Source organism: Mustela nivalis (genome assembly GCF_964662115.1).
Source record: "Mustela nivalis genome assembly, chromosome: 5".
NCBI classification, from domain to species: domain Eukaryota; kingdom Metazoa; phylum Chordata; class Mammalia; order Carnivora; family Mustelidae; genus Mustela; species Mustela nivalis.
Window position 1 is genome coordinate 4,118,103 of NC_139024.1, and position 16,613 is coordinate 4,134,715.

Genomic DNA, 16,613 nt, shown 5'->3' on the forward strand with positions numbered 1-16,613 from the left:
TGGTTGAAGGCTCAGTGGCCAGCGTGAGATTATTTTAATAACTGGAAGTGAGTAGAAGTCATGGGATCTGGATGTTGCTGGAAGCCCACCGCTCAGCAGGCCTGCTTGCCAGAACACAAAATTACCCGTTACTGCAGCAGAAGTCCAACTGTTTCCTGTGTATAGCTCAGTAAAGTGAAAACTTCATCAAGCCAATGACACTGTAATGTCAGTGTTCTCCGGGGGCTCTTCCGGACCCCCTCCTCTCCTAGCTTCATGCCGTCCATGGGTGATCTCAGCTGCCCACAGGGCTAGAGTCCTCATCTCTTGGTGGACAGATCTCCAGAGCCTTTTCCAGCTCTAGGTTTTCTCTGGAGTCGAAAGGGCACATACTGAACCGATGTCTGCATGTGATCATATGACATCTCGGAATCAGCGAGTCTAGAACTGATCGGAATCTCCTACCTGTATTTCCAGTCCAGGTTCCTTGGTTGTGTTTGTCCTGCATCACCAAATGTCACCAATGTCGGGGCCAGCCCAGGCGGTGTCCTGCAGGGTTGAGGAACAGGAGTGGGGCCAGACCAAGTCGCTCTGGTGTCCTCCTTTGTCGCTCCCTGGCTCTGGGACCCAGAGGTCTTCCAGCTCTCCGCCCCTGCGCCCTCACCTGTGCCCCCCACGGCAGGACATCTCACTGTCCTTGTTGTCGTGCCAAGGATGGGACGGGGAGATGTCCGTCCGGCTTTCAACAAACACGTTTGAACTCTTCGCATACGAGGCCCCGTGTTAGGTAGTGAGATCACAGGAGAGAAGACAGAGAAGGGCCCCTACCCTCCTGGGGCTTTTATAGTTCAGTGGATTAAATAAATAATGCAGAGAAAGCACTTAGCAGGGAACCCGGTCCGTTAGAAGGATCCGATAAATGTTTAAAAAGAGAAGCTGGACATCAGGCCTGACTCTTCTTCCTGCCTCAGGTTAATTCACCTCTGAATCTTGCCAGTTTTGCTTCCTAAATACGTCTGGTATCTCGAGGGTCAGCAACCCCATTTGAAGATCCTGTCTCCCAGAGCCTTACCTGTCTTGGGGACCCCTGTTCCAGCCCATGGTGGGCTTCCAGGGCACCTTTTGCTCCTTGTTCTGGGCCCTGTGCCATGCCCAGCACCTGGCACCGTGTAGGAGATCAATAAATCTCCCAGGGCAAGTACTGGCACCGTAGTTTCAAATTTTTATTATTGTACTGCTTTTAGATTTTTGCTAGACTTTTTACCTTTTAATGTAGGCCCCAGGCAAAGATTTTGAGTTAAATTTACATGGAAACCGCTGGAAAGTTTGCATTTTTTTGTATGAAGTTATTTGAGAGGCGTTGATTATCTAACAGTGGTCCCTTGGATTTGGGGGCATGGTCTTGAGATTTCCTAAAAGTGGAGAAATCAACCAATGTTAGCAGACGTGGAAAAGAACTCAGTAGGAGACACGCAAATGCTCTGTCGTCCCAGACAAATTGTCCACCTGTCCATGTCTCTCTGACTCCCCTGCTTGGTCCAAACCAGCATCTTCTCTCCCAGGAGGACAACATCCACGGGGCTCCCTCCCTTTCTTGCCACGTGGCAGTCCACACATTGCACAAAGTGCAGTGACAAAAATGACGTCATATTGCTTAAAATGTTGTGTTGAATTCTTCTGCCTGAGAGCCCGATCCCTGATTCTCTAGACGAAGACTTTACGTTTCTCCTCCCGTCCACGTGAGCTTCATCTCGTTCCACACCCACCTTGCTTCTCGGTGTGTCCCTGTCACACTGACTTGGCTTTGAATTCTTCAAGCACGCCAGGTGCTGCCGTCCGAAGGGAGTTTTCCCCTAGTCTTCCTTCCCACAAGAGCCCGCTCGCATCAGGTGTGCGCACCGCGTGCCGTTTGGGGACCCGTGTCAATGTGGTGCTTGCCTCAGGCCTCCCCCGACACCCCCTTAAGAAGCATCGGTGGCTGAGCTCAAACGCACGGCCCTCCTGGCCGCCTGCAGAGCCTTCGATCTCTGGCTCTCTGGCACCCTCCTGCTGGCCTTCCTTGGTGTCGCTCTTCACTTACACTCCTTCCGTGCGCCAGCCAGGTCGGTGGACCACTTAGAACGTAAGCATTTACCAAACACCAGCCATAGGCCAGGCACTCAGACAACCAAGAGGCAGCCCTTGGGTTGATGGATTCAAGAGCGGGAAGAGGAAACCTTTCCTGGAAGGTCTTCGAGGTCCAGGCAGTCCCTGTCACAGCCGCCCCGCTCTGCCTTTATAGATAAAAGCAGCGGGAGCCAGTGTGTGAAACTGGCTGTGTTTCCATAAAACTTTGTTTACAAAAGCAGGCTGGGGGCCAGATTTAGCCCCTGGCTGGAGTCTGCCAACTTCTGGTCCAGAAAGAACAGGGATGAACAAATAATTGACTCTATGCTGTGGTGGGTCCCTTGGGGCTGGGCGGGGGGGGGGGGCAGTCCATGGGAGCACAGTGCTCGGCAGAGGGCACCTGGTCTCTGGCTCCATCACCAGCTGACGCCAGTCACCAGCTGACCTTACTTGGGGGGAGAAAAAGAGAGAGAAAAGAAAAAAGAGTTTTAAATTAGCTTTTAGTTGTTGAGAGTTAGAAGATACTTTGTTGCTTTGTTTTTGTTTTGTTTTGTTTGTCTTTGCTGATTTTTAGTACTGAGCTCTGTCTTCTGATTTCCTTTCAATATGCTGGCTCAGGGCCTCCCTCTCCGCACGTCTTCCAGAAAGCAAAAAGTCTCTAGAAATCCTCAGACTCTCAGCCTGGCAAGCAGCATGCACACTAGTTCAAGAGGTAAAGCCTGGATCCTACGTAGGACTGGTCTCTTGCACCAAATTTCAAGGCAGGTTTGAGTTCCACAAGCTTGCAATGAGGAAGAAATGTGATCACACACACTACAGACTCTAGAATCTCGGTATCCGAAAGGTCTTAGAGACCCCTGGCTAACCTGCCTTTGCGAGGATCCCTTTCCAACAAAGCTGCGTTTTGAACCTGCTCCTGGCACAGCCCTCTCAGCCCTCCAGAACCTTCCCCCACCCCAGCCTCCAGGCTCTTGGGATGTGCAGCCAGGCCACTAAGTCTTTGTGTGAATTCCCTTAGCTTGCTTTGCTGTGTGAATTCATTTTGGATTTGTAGCGTTATGTCATGTTGATTTTTATTACTTTTAGGGAAATATTTTGGCATGCTGTGGAGGCTTTTCTGGCTATCTGTAAGACCAAAAACCAAGTGAGGAAAATAATTTTACCAGCTACACTCTACACATTCTTAAATGATGTTAATATTTTAATGCTGAATCCATCTAATGATACCTCAGGAATGTCCTGGTACCGCCTCACTTTGAAGCATTTTTGCCGTAGAACTGTTGTCAAATGTCTACCATCCTGTAGGCGATTTCGTGAGTCCAAACTACTGACCTTTAGCGAACCTGATTCATACTATTTCTCTGGTAAGAAGAATAAAAGGCCTAGCATTCTAGTCGCATTCATTGTTCATTCATTTTAAGAATGAAAGAAAGACCGGCGAGAGGTCCTCTGTGCAGGGTTTTTGTGGGCTGCCGCAGAAGACGGATCCTTTTAAACCCACTCCGCTTTGGCGATAACTTGTTGCGTTAAATAGCTCTGAACAGTCACAGCCACTGGACAGACTCCTGGCACACTAATATTTCCCATCAGGAGATTTGGGGACCCATGAGAACAGTTTATTTCACAGGGAAGTTCTTGTCTAAACAAGGTCTGTCTTCACATCGTTCTCTATTGAGCAGAATTCTGTTGCCGTGGGCCTGCACACTCAGCCGTGCTCACAAGAGGGAAAACGAAGAGCGTAGGCACAGGAACTGGTGTGGCTCAACCACCTTCCCCAGCGGCCACTACCGGGTTGTGTCACACAACAGGTCCGCGTGGTCACTGTGACCCAGAGAGGATGTTACGTGAGAGCGGGTTTTAGCTTTCTCTAGCTGTACACACTGACGGTCTGAACAGAGCCCGCTCGGAGACGGTAACTCAGAACTCTCGGACTCCTGCAGATCCAACATTCAGCTCTTGGCCTTTTATAGCCGTAATCCTGAGAATCGAAATTAACACTATGAGTTGGGGGATAGGAACATGTAATGTGATAATTTTTCATGAGATGCATTTTGCTCCCATGGGCCAGGTACCCCTTGGGATTTTTAATTTCACTGTTACATGCAACAATTATTTCATTATGATTTGCCCACTGTTTACAATTATTTAGTGGCATCTGTTTGCTAATATAAATGCCTTAGCAAGAAAAGTTGGGATTGTTGCCAGTTAACCAAATCATTGTAAAGAATTACTACAAAAAGGGGTTGACCTCTTTCCTTCTAAAACTTTACCTAAGTTTTCAAAAAGAATGAAGTTTATTTTTTAATTCTAATATATGTTGTTATAATGTTTACAGTCTAACACTTCTAGAATGTACTGGTTTATTATTAGACTCAACCTGTCAACAGTAACTAAATTTGGAAATATCATATATAAGCTATACTAAGATCAAGTAATTATTTTCAACGATTGATACCATCTGGAGGAAATTAATAATCCATTAATTCCCTCTTGCAATCATGGCTTCATATTTCTGTTTTGTGTCGCCTGTTTATTATTAATGATTCAAAATGTTATAAATAATGGAACCTAATGCAGCCACAGTTCCAGTGTTATATAAACCTAAAACATGGGCTTGCGTGTGTGGCTTGTGGAAGCACTGTCCTTGTGCCTTAGGTTTATTTCTAATTTCTGGAGGAATTCGGAACTTCACTACATGCTGAGGAGATCAAATGGAGGTGTATGGTATGGCTTCCAAATCTTACCTAATTCCAAGTTTTCCTCACTCCCCTCTAGTTTCTTGGTCATGCTAATTCATTCTTGCCCTTTGGAGCTTCGTGGTTTTTTTGCTTCGTTTTGCTTTGTTTCATTTGGGAAACATTCTCTGCCTGACCAACAATGGATTAGGCTTTTACCAGAGCAACCCAGACTTCGTTATCTCCCCATTAGACAGAATTCCCTGAGGGCAAAAACGGTGTATCCCATCCCCACATCAAGCAAGGGAAGCCGCGTGGAGCAGTCTCCCCGCTACTGTGTGTTGAACTTGAGCTCATACAGCAGGTAGACAACAGCATGAGGATGCGTACTAGCACAGTGGAATAGAAAAGTACTACTTTGTAAACCGAAGCATTAAGGGAAATTAGAAAGCGAGTGGGGGGATCACCTCCCCGGGGTTATATTCAAACAGCTTCCTGAAAGGGGAAATGAAGATAAATAGGAAGAATTTTGCACAGACGTACACGAGCGTAAGGGGAAAGGGAGGCTCTGTTCTGAAGTGTGAAGAGAATGACTTGGGAAGTGTTCGGGAACGGCGATTTGGAAGCTACGTCCTGTGGGACGAGGAGCCCTACGGAGAGCTCTGAAAACAAGAAGGAAAACCTGAGGTCTTAAAACATTGACTTCGGGGGGCGCCTGGGTGGCTCAGTGGGTTAAAGCCTCAGCCTTCGGCTCAGCTCATGATCCCAGGGTCCTGGGATCGAGCCCTGCATGGGGCTTTCTGCTCAGCAGAGAGCCTGCTTCCCCTCTCTCTCTCTGCCTGCCTCTCTGCCTACTTGTGATCTCTGTCTGTCAAGTAAATAAACAAAATCTTAAAAAAAAAAAAAAAAAAATTGACTTTGGGTAATTAGTTCATGGTTTTGGCCAAGACCTACCGTGATGAAAGCTGCTTTAGAAAAACATCGCTGAGGTGTGCTGATTGAACTGGGTTGGTGGTGGTGGTAAAAGTGGGAGGAAGACACGGTGTGGGGGCTCACTTAGGTTTTCTCCACACTGATTGCTAATGCGTCTGGAGTTCAGACTATACCAGGGCTTGAAGATGTAATCCATTTGCTGTAGAAAGCACTACAGTCTTGCTACTCTGTGTTTTTACTCAACTATTTTTATAGCTCCTACTCTGTAGGCTCTCAAAAATAGTTAAGTATATGTGCAAAATAAACAGGTCTGAAACAGAGTGGCTGCTTCTTGAAATTTTCTTTTTCTCTAATGACAGTAAATAGGACAAGTTAACATATCAGTGGGATGCCTTGACTTGAGGGGAGCTGTTAAATGTTATTGAAAAGGCCCGCCTACCCACAACAAAAGGCCTAGCAAATAGTAGTTACCCACAACACACATGAGGTCAAGGCTTAGTTCTGCTGCTGAAAGTATGTCCTTGGAATTGTTAGGTGTTGCATTCTGAGCACATACGAGAATTTAGAATAATTTGGTGAGTATCATAACCCCAGGATACATAAAACCAGGTGGCTTTCCAGAAATAAAATTGTGCATTAATGACAAGAGAGCTTGCCCAGTCATGGTCAGGGGGTCAGATTTGGAACAAATGCTGAGGTTAGAGTTCTCTTGAATTCAGTTGCCATTTAATGTCACAGATGAGATCCAGAATTACTGAATGTTAAAGAGGAAAAGGGAATTTTCTTCTCATTTTATTGGTAACAAGTTTACTGTATGATTTTATATATTATTTTATTCAAAGCTTCTATAAACAAGGGAAGCCATTTCATTTGTTTGGTATCTTTTTTCTATATGGACTGAACACATGAGTCATGAACAGCCTTGAGACCTACTACACTAACCTCAGACTTCCTTAGATGGTTTCCAAACTCCTCAGATGGTGGCTTGTACTGTACCCTGAGATAATTGCCCTTTTGTCTTTAGCCTCATAGGACTATGACCTCCTGAGACAAAGGGCTGTGGCTTGTTGGCTTTAGTGCCACCCAAAGGACAGTGTCCCACGTCAGGCACTTCAAGAGAATTAGCGGAAGGGTTTGATGACAATGGTTCAAAAATGTAGGCTTGAATAAAGAGTCTTTACCTTGGCGATGTTCATGCTGAAATACTGGGACTTGTATGAGCAAGCTCACAGAGCCTCCGCCACCCCCTTTTTGTGCAGCAAAGTGGACAGAATAAAATAGGGGGATCATGAGCAGAAGGAGTAAGAAGAAATTGGAAGTGGTGGTAAATGAGCTCGTCTGGGTTCTGCCAGCGCCATAAGAGGATTCTGATTCCAAGCAGACTAATGGATAAGGAACTTACTTCAGGATTTTAAACTTGGCTGCTGGATGGAATTTCAAAGGTCATTCAACTGTTGAAGCTTATTTTAATTTCTTAACATTGAGTCTGTCAATTAGCATCTTGGATCAGGGGCCTCTCCAGCGACGGGGATTGCTCACTTGGCTAACTCCAGTAATGAACTCGTGGGACTTGCATAGGCTAAAGTGTTATCTCTAGCATTTCTGAGGGCAGGCGCCATGCTGGATACTCCTTTGTCGGTGGTGCATTTGGGCAATTAGTGGGTGATAGAGATTAAATGAAAATGCATTTGGTTTCTGAGATTGTAGTCATTTGTCTATTTATTATTGTTGTTCTAACTAAAAGATATTTAAAGTGACAGTTGTTAGGAAGATAGATTCGGGTTCCTTCGTGGCAAAGCTTTCCTCCTCTAATTATTTTTATCTAATCTAATGCTTTATTAAATTCCCAGGAGTCATAGTTGTTCCCGTACTGAGGGTTTGCCAAGAGCTTTAAAAGATTGCTAACTGGGGCATAACATCTGTGTTCCTGTTACACAAATGAAATATTATAAAAACAACTTGTGAGTTTTCAAGGGTCAAGTGTTAGCTATATTCAAGGACTAACTTTCTCTCTCCAGTAAGCAAATTTTATTTTTATCCCCTCAATGATTTGTACTTAATATTTTTATTCTAACATTTGCTGCTTTTCATTGCATTTCAGATGATTCTATTATCCCTAAATATATATTTTTATATAATTTTGCTTTTCATTGGGGTGAGTGGAGAAACCAGCTGTGCTTGGTAACTCAGCGTTCTTTTCCCACGCTCTGTAGTTTTGCAATTCCAGTCTCTTCTGTTGACCTGGAAAGTTTTTTTCTATCTCCATGCCCTGGAAACCTGATACCTCTTCATTTTTCTCTTTTTAAAGATTTTATTTATTTATTTATTTATTTATATATCAGAGAGAGAGAGCACAAGCAGAGGGAGAAGCAGGCAGAGGGAGAATCAGCCTCCGGGCTGACCAGGGAGCCCAATGAGAGACTCCGTCTTGAGACCATAAGATCATGACCTGAGCTGAAGACAGATGCTTAACCAGCTGAGCCACCCAGGCGCCCCATCTGATCCTTCTACAAATGCTACTGTCTGAATGAATTCTTTTCTGATTGCTCTCTGAATGTGATTTTGTCCTCCTCTGAGCCTGTATTAGTTATAAATTGCTGCATAGAATAATTACCCCAAAACTTCGTGGCTTTAAACAAACACAGATGTTGACTCGCACAGTTTCCGCAGATCGGGAATTTGGGCACAGTTTGGTGGGAGGGCTCTCGTGCAGGCTAGCTCATGAAGCTGTAGCCAGGGTGTCCCATAGTAGCCCAAGTGCTTGTCTTGTGCCTGCAGGTCTGCTTTGGACATGACTGATGATCCCAGGTGGCTGCCAAGCCAGTGCTGGCTGATGGCAAGAGACACGCCCCAGTTTTTTGCCGTGGAAGCTTCTCCATAAGATCACCGTGTCCCCACTACGTGGCTGTCCCTTTCCTCTGAGCAAGGGACCCAGGAAAGAGCTCAGAGAAGCCACAGTGCTTTCTCAGACCTAGTCCTGGAAATCGCTCATTGTCATTTCTGCACATCGCCTGTGGATTACTCGGCTCAGTCCGTTGATAGGGAGGCGGTGGGGACGGCTGTATCTGGAGGCTGCTTCCTGCAGAGCCTGTCAACAATATCTCTGACGTCGCTCATGTAATTTAAAATGTTCTATCCCATATTACAATTATGTGTATCCCTTTCCTACCCACTTCATTAGATTTTTATTTCCTTTAGAGTTTAGACTTGCTTCCTTATCTTTACATATCTTAAAAATTCTGGGACATTGCATTCGAGATGTGTCACATTCCACTGAGAAGTTGGAAACCACAGCCTCTTAATAGGTGTAAATGAAGATATACCTGTGGTAAAGAAGTAGATAGAGACAGAGAAATAGATTTTGGCAGAGAGAGAGAGTGTGGGGGAGGGAGGGAGAGAGAGAGCCCACGCGCACACAAATGAGGTAAGGAGCAGATGAAACTACACATTTGATCAGATAAATATGAAAACCCTGATGCTATTTTGTAGCTACCAGGGAGCTAATTTTATGTGCGTGTAAATGTTTGGACTACTTACTATGTAACAATATTCTGCTTTGTGTGATGTATGTGAGTGGTTTGCCATACTTTTCACTAAGATTCCTTCAATTAGGCCTGATATTCTGTGAACAAAGGGCCTTCGGATCACTTCGTTAGTAAAAGCAGGCAAGTCATTGCTTACGAGTAACTCTTCAAAACCACGCCTTCAGCCCACATCGTGTCTCCCTGTGCCACTCGCTTTGGGCCTCCATTCTTACCTTGTCCCGAAAGGGACCCAACTGCCCCTGCTCCCTGATGGTTCCCACACCTGCCCCTGCACCTGCACCTGCACCTGCCCCAGTGCCTGCACCTGCCCTGGTTCCAGCACCTGCCCCACGCCCACACCTGTCCCGACGCCTACACCTGCCCCGGCTGCTGCACACGCAGAGTGTGCCATTCCTGCTGCCCATGGGCAGAGTCGTGTGCCCAGGGCTGCATCTGCAGGAAGGCTTCGGTCAAGGACAGCTGATGTGCCTGATGAAGGAGAGCCTGTTCCAGATGGAACCAGAGCCACATGTACGGACCTGCAGTTCTAAAACATTTTTTCATATTACCCTGTTTGCTACATTATAGTTTCTATGAAATACCTGAATTATACTAAAAGTTTTGACTTTACAAAATAATAATAACTCTTCAGTAATGTCAAGTGCAGCATTTATAATCCCTTTTCCATATGATTGAGAACTTTATTTAACCTTTGATTAACTGCTCTGTAGCCTGGCCGCTTGGGGTAACACCATCTTCTAGACTGATCAGTTAACATTTATATGTAATTTGAGCAAAGGGCACAGAGGAATGAAGGGAGGGACAAAGACCCAAGGGAAGAGGAGTCCTGGCAGGTTCTCCTCAGAAAGATCACTCCTTGCCCATTTCTAGAACCCTCGGCACACCCCAGTGTGCTTCCTGAGTAACTCCTGCCTGAGTTATTAAAATGACCTCCAAATAGTTCTCACGCCTGCCCGTTCTCCTCCACACATCTCTCAGAGTCAAACTTCCGAAAACATCACTCCGTTCCCATCCTCAGAAGCCTCAGCGAGTCCCAGGACCTAGAGGCCTGTCTCCTTGTATCCCCTGCCACCGTCACAACCTTTTCACTTCTCTTTCCCAGACACATCCTCTCAGCCAGCCCAACTGACAGCTCTTCTGTCCCAAGAATTCCTTCTGACGTCTATGCTTCCTGCCCTGCCCAGAATCCACGTTTGTCTCCAGGCACCCCGTGTCGATCCTTCCACCCCCTTAAATTCAGCTCAACCCTGATGCGTCCTCATCTGCTGACCTCCTAACTTCTGCGGCGCCAGAGTTTGATGACCTCACAGACCTCCTTTTGATACCCGCTCCACACATAGGGGGTTCCGGATTTGGACAGACGGTGTCGTGTTTCCCCAGCACTTGTAACACTTAAAACCACGCCGCTGTGTTCCGCGTGTGTATATTAAGCGCCTACCTCAGCCCAAGTAGATGCTCAATGAGTCACGGAGTGAAAAATACAAGGATGGGAGCAGAGAAGTTAGGAAAGGAGAGACTTTTCTTCCGCGGTCCCTGGTGTGGTCAGTGGCTGTTGATGACATAACTGCCACACGCTCACCGCTGAATCTGGTGAGACCGGGTCGTGAAAGTGTTAATCGAGTGTTCCCTCCTTCCCTTCGGGACTTTTCACTTACTGCTGACAGCCAAGAGCACCATTTAGGAGACACTTAAGCGAACAGACACTTAGGAGAACAGAAGCGAAGACAGTGTCTGGAGCACATTAGGAGAGACCCTACGAGAGACCATTCTAGGCCAAACTCCTCCGAGGTCGTCTCTTGAACTGCACCAGGATATTTGGAATTTTGATTTGGAGGTGAAGGCTCCAAATCAAAGACGGGGTGACAAAGAATTTGAGGCCAGGAGTAAGAACCGGAAGCCAGCGGGAGGCAGAGAGTGGAACAGGATGTGGGCTGGGGCTGGGCGGGGGCACTTTATTTTAGGAGGCTGCAGTGGAAAAACCTATGTGACGCTCCTAGCAAGGTACCTGACCCAAAGCAGTGATCATAAATCCTAGTTTTTCCCGCCTTCTTCTTACCTAGTGCTTAGGAAGTTAATTATGTGGTCCCTCCAGCCATGAAATGATTCTCACTCATTTTCTCAGATCATTCAGATGATTAATCCAGTAATGTTTCTAGGGTTGTCATGCTTATCCCTTGCCTAACTTTCTCCTAAATGCTGCGAATATTCTTCATAGGAGATGAGCAATCTTATCTCAAAACTGTTTCAAGAAATCCAATGGGCTGATAATTCTATCTGAATATACGCATCTCCCATCTACATCTATGTCTGTGACAAATCTGTCCATCAACATACGCATTTTTTCTACATCTTTATTTCATATCTCTCCATATCAGTCTGTGTGTGTATTTAAATTCACTGCACAGGGGTAGTGGTGGATCGTGAGAACTCCCAAGTGACTAATCCACATGTGCAACTCCGTACAAGGCTCGTAAGTGTCTTTCTTTTCCGTAGTGGTCGTGTAGAAACACGCATGTGGCTTCTCCGGTCACTGACACTCTAGCTTCTCGTGGTTGCATGGGGCACCCTGTGTCTAGGAAGGAACCCTCCTTCGAGGGATGTAACATGATCCCCTGCCCTCTCTGCCAGTGCTGAACACGTTTTTATCTCTTGGGTCCTGAGCCCTTTACATCTCGCTGTTTGGTAAACACGGTTCCCTGCTTTCATTTCAGCTCCTTTTTGTTCCAGGAAAACTTTCCCTAAAGCCCTTTTTGATGTCTCATATTTTTTGTAATAATAAGGGTCATTGATATTAGCTGCCGTAACGGGTAAATCATAAGGGCTCTTGGGTCCTGGTCCTTGCACTTCTCAGTGCTGCCTTCACCGCTGCCTTGTCCATTTGCCATTAAAATCCCAGAGGGGAGGGCCACGAGGTGTCCCAGTGGGCCAGCCAGATACCACGAGAATTCTCCCCCGCCCCGCGTGCAGCAGCCGCTCTCGCCATCCTGATGATGATGACCAGGTAGTCCTGGCAGCTTGACCGGTTTCCTGCCCACCTAGATCTCGGTTCCAGGAGGCGGAAGCAGACTAGTGAGGCTGCAGTGGAAAGTTCAGTAGGGTTCCTCCTGAGTCCCCACGAGGATGTGCTCCTCTCTGTGGGAGCCAGAGCCTGTGTTTCCACAGGGCCTGCGATCGCTTCTGTCGGTGGCTCTGTGTGTGTGTGTGTGTGTGTGTGTGTGTGTAGTAGAAGGAGGGGCAGATGGACTACTGTGTCCCTTACTTTGTTGAGTGTGTCCCTCCACGCCCCATAGATGGGGCCTCTCGTGTAATTACCATTTCTTTGTGATCTGTTCTAAATAGCAGGATGCCATCAGTACAGTAGAACCATTGATGTTCTGTGAGTCATCTTCATGGTCTAAGGTTCTTCTGGACCATATTTTAACTGAAGGGAAAAACCATGAACGTGTGGTGTTGTCCATACATGAAAGAGAACTCCCTTCCATTTTTCCTTAAAAGAGCTGGGCAAGAACACACTTGCTGGCCAGTGGCTGCCCCACTGGCCGTGTACCTTCATGTCTCTCCGGGACACCGTGGCAGTAGTTCACGGGCTGACTGCTTCGACTTTATAAGTTTTCTTTTTCTTCCTTCTGCAAGGTAATTGCTAAGCTTTCTTTTTAACCTTGTTGTACATAGGAACATTTTTATAAATGTTCTAATATTTTCTTCAGTGTTTCCTTGCATTGATAGCAGATTAGGGATCTCTAAAGGCTTAGTCAACTATGTTGCTGAAAGCAGAATGGAGAGTATTTTTCACAGAACTTAGCTGTGCGGAGGAGGTAGAATGTGGCAGTTCAGTAGGGTCACCCAGAGTGAATAAGGTATGTGGGTCCTTGTGCACGTGTGTGTGTATGACTCTCAGTAGAAATGGGACAGTGTTATGTTTTATCGTCTTCAAGCAGAACATTATTAGAAGGGAAGGGGTTGAAAGTTCAAAACACAGTCAATGCCTAATTGAAGAAGGCTCTGGAAATGGGGATGATGGCCCTGAAAGGACGTCGGTGGGTTCAGAGATGAAAAATAGAAGCACATAAAACATTTATGGACGCTCTAACTCAGCTTAAGTTGACCATTGCCCTGTAGACCCATGCCATTAAAATACCGAGTTATTTTTTTCACTTTGTTTTGTATTAGATATTGCTTTGAAATAAGTGGGAAAGCAGAATTTTGAAAACCTTTTCATTTTTAAGAAATTATGTTCTAAATTTCAGGTGGTTTTGGGAGGAGGGCTTTGGAAGAGCTCTTCCATGTGTTAAGAATCATGTATGAAATGAAAAAAATATTTTGTATTTTGTTGTCATTATATTGAGAATAGGTTTAATGTGCTAAGCTCTAATGATTCTCTTGCTATTAAAATGGCCTTGAGGCTAATGTGGAATTAATATACTCCATTTGTCTCTTTGGTCATAAAATCATGTGGTCCAGTTGCAAGCAAAAATACATGATTATTTGGGAGGATTTTTTTCCATACAAAAAGCATTTTAAGGGAATACAAATTTTTTAGAATTTACATATATCAGTTTTTTAGTAAGCGCCTAACCTTTATTTAATAAATTGGGTATTTGGGTGGAGGAGTGACACAATAGACAAAAATCTTAAAGAAATGAATCTGTGGTAGATAATTTCTATTTCAGAATTCTACTTTTCTGCTTGCCAATGAAATATGAGTGACTGTTGAACATACCTATTTTGGTACAACAATAGTTTTTCTTAAGGCTTTAGGGAAGTTCATATTTTATATATCATTAAAATTAAATTTAAGGAACATTAATTTAAAACCTTGCAATGCCTGGCACTACAAGAATATCAATGTGAAGTAAGCACAGTATCCACTTTCAACGAGCTCCCAGTCCGTAAGAGCAGAAACGTCACCAATACGGTGAGGTAGTTATGGATCGGTAAAAATACATGCAAATGTCTGGGGTGATTTGTGGGTCAACTGCAAATTCTGAGGCTTCTAGAAGACTTCTGTAAAGAGGTATATCCGAGCTTGGGTTTAAACAGCTGATTGGTAAATATGTTATATTAAAAAATTTAAATTTAGGAAAATCACTGTTTTAGGTAGTTAATGAAGTACATCCAGTTTTTAAGATGTAGCTTTGATCCATCTGTGCTCAGTGCTGAGCAGTTTCAGGTCTTTACACGGAGCAGAGCACGCCGTAAGCCACCCAGCACCATTACAAAGTGCCCTGAACACCTGCTGCCTTTCCACCCTCAGAAATACTAGAGGAAATGTCTGTCTTTTCCTCCGCAGGAGCCCTGTCCTGGTTTTCCAGTGCAACCACCGCCACGTGATTTGCTTAGATTGTTTCTACTTATACTGTGTGACAAGACTGAATGACCGCCAGTTCATCCCTGACCCTCAGCTCGGCTACTCTCTTCCTTGTGTGGGTAAGTCTGGCACTTTTTGTTTTCTGCTCCATTTTTAATGCTAATTAAGAATGGAAGAATTGTGGATGCAAAACCATCTTCTCCAATAAATTCAATCCCTGGCTGAAGGGTTGAAAAGTCAAATATCTCTTTGATTCCGGTTGTGCAAGAAACAACGTTTGGATCACAAAAAAATATAAAACCCGATGGTAGGAAGGAATTATGTTGGCCTAGAAAATGCATCATCTGCATGGAAGTATGGGAAACAAATTGTAAAATATTATCCAGCCAATGTACACAAAGTATGTCTGTGGATTTACACAGCAAGCTTTAGATTACCCTGGACCTAGAGCAGCACTAGTCACATTTCTAAATTGGGTACCCTTATTCGTAAAAACTGAGCACATATACAGGTGTATCAAAGAATGTATATAAAAAAAGAAATTAAAGGAAATGAAAGCTGAAATATTTAATATTTTAAATTGTTTCATCATTCAACATTGCAGAGCATTCTTTAATTGTATTACACTACTGTTGTTACATGTGTTTTTTTTTTAATTGAGGTGAAATTCACCTAACATACAACTAACCACTTAAAGTGTATAATTCAGTGGAATTTCATGCTTTCACGATGTTATGCATAACCATCACCTCTGTCTAGTTTCAGAACTTTTTCATTATCCCAGAAAAATATCATTACCCCACATTCATTAATAATCCCGCCCAATTTCCCCTTGCCCCCATCTCCTGGCAACCACTATGGTCTGCCTCTACAGATTTACCAATTCTAGATACTTCCTATAAGAGAAATATTACAATACGTTACCTTTTGTGTCCTTGTTTCACCACAAATAAGTTCATCCAAGTCACGGCATGTACCTGTATGCCTTTTTATGACTAATATTTCCTTATAGAGACATACCATGATCTCCTTCTCCATTTATTCATTGATGGACATTTGTGTTGTTTCCACCCTTTTGCTACTAGGAATAATCTGCTGTAAACATTTGTGTACTTGTTTCGGGGGAGATATGTTTTCATTTCTCTTAGATGTATACTGAGGAGTGCGATTTCTGGGTCACATGATAATGCCATGTTTAACCTTTTGAGGAACTACCAAACTATTTTCCATAGCTGCTGTACTGTTTTGCATTCCTACCAGTAACTTATAGGGGTTTTTATTTCTTTATATCCTCTCCAACACTTGTTATTTTCCTATTTTGTTCTGTTTGATTTTTAATAGCCATCCTCTTAGCTTTGAAGATTCATGTCGTTGTGGTTTTGATCTGCATTTCCCTAATGACCAGTGATGTTGACTCAATGTTAGCTTACATGCTAATTTGCCATTTGTGTTACCTGTTTGGAGGACTATCACTTCAGGTCTTTACCTGTTTTTTAATTGGGTTGTTTATCTTGTTGTTGAGGTATAAGAATTCTTTATATATTCTGGATACTAGACACTGTTATCAGATACATGATTTGCAAGCACTTTTCCTATTCTGTAGGTTGCCTTTTTACTTTCATGATAATGTCCTTTAAGAGAAGTTTTAAATTTTGATGGGGTCCAGTTAATCTCTTTTTTGTTGCTTATGCTTTTGGTTTCAAAGGTAAGACTGTATTGTCAAACCCGAGGTCATGAAGAATTACCGCATGTTTTCCTCTAATAGACTACCTCTTATTCATAGGTCGTTGATACATTTTGAATTATTGTTTTATATATGGAGTGAGGTAGGGGTCCCTACCTCATTATAAATATATATATTTAATGATTGCAATGTAGGTAAATATGCTTCACTATTGAGAATTGTGGTTTGGAACTATGTGATTCCTTGATTCAATGGTCGGGCTTTAAGTTTAATTCATTTCATTCTTACTTGTGATACTTATTTGTAATACTTAGTTTTAATGTTGATCAAAGCTGAAAAATATATCTCAAAACTTTTTGACATTTCCAAATGGAAGAAGCTAA

General features: G+C 44.0%; 1 protein-coding gene across 3 annotated transcripts in view; it reads left to right on the forward strand.

Moving 5' to 3' along the window:
- Nucleotides 1-16,613, forward strand: part of PRKN (parkin RBR E3 ubiquitin protein ligase) — an 813,183-nt gene that overhangs the window by 438,341 nt on the left and 358,229 nt on the right. For all 3 annotated transcript variants that reach the window (XM_082731173.1, XM_082731172.1, XM_082731171.1), the window contains one exon: nt 14,529-14,665. In XM_082731173.1, coding sequence (XP_082587299.1) covers nt 14,529-14,665 — 137 coding nt within the window. The remainder of the gene's footprint in view (nt 1-14,528; nt 14,666-16,613) is intronic.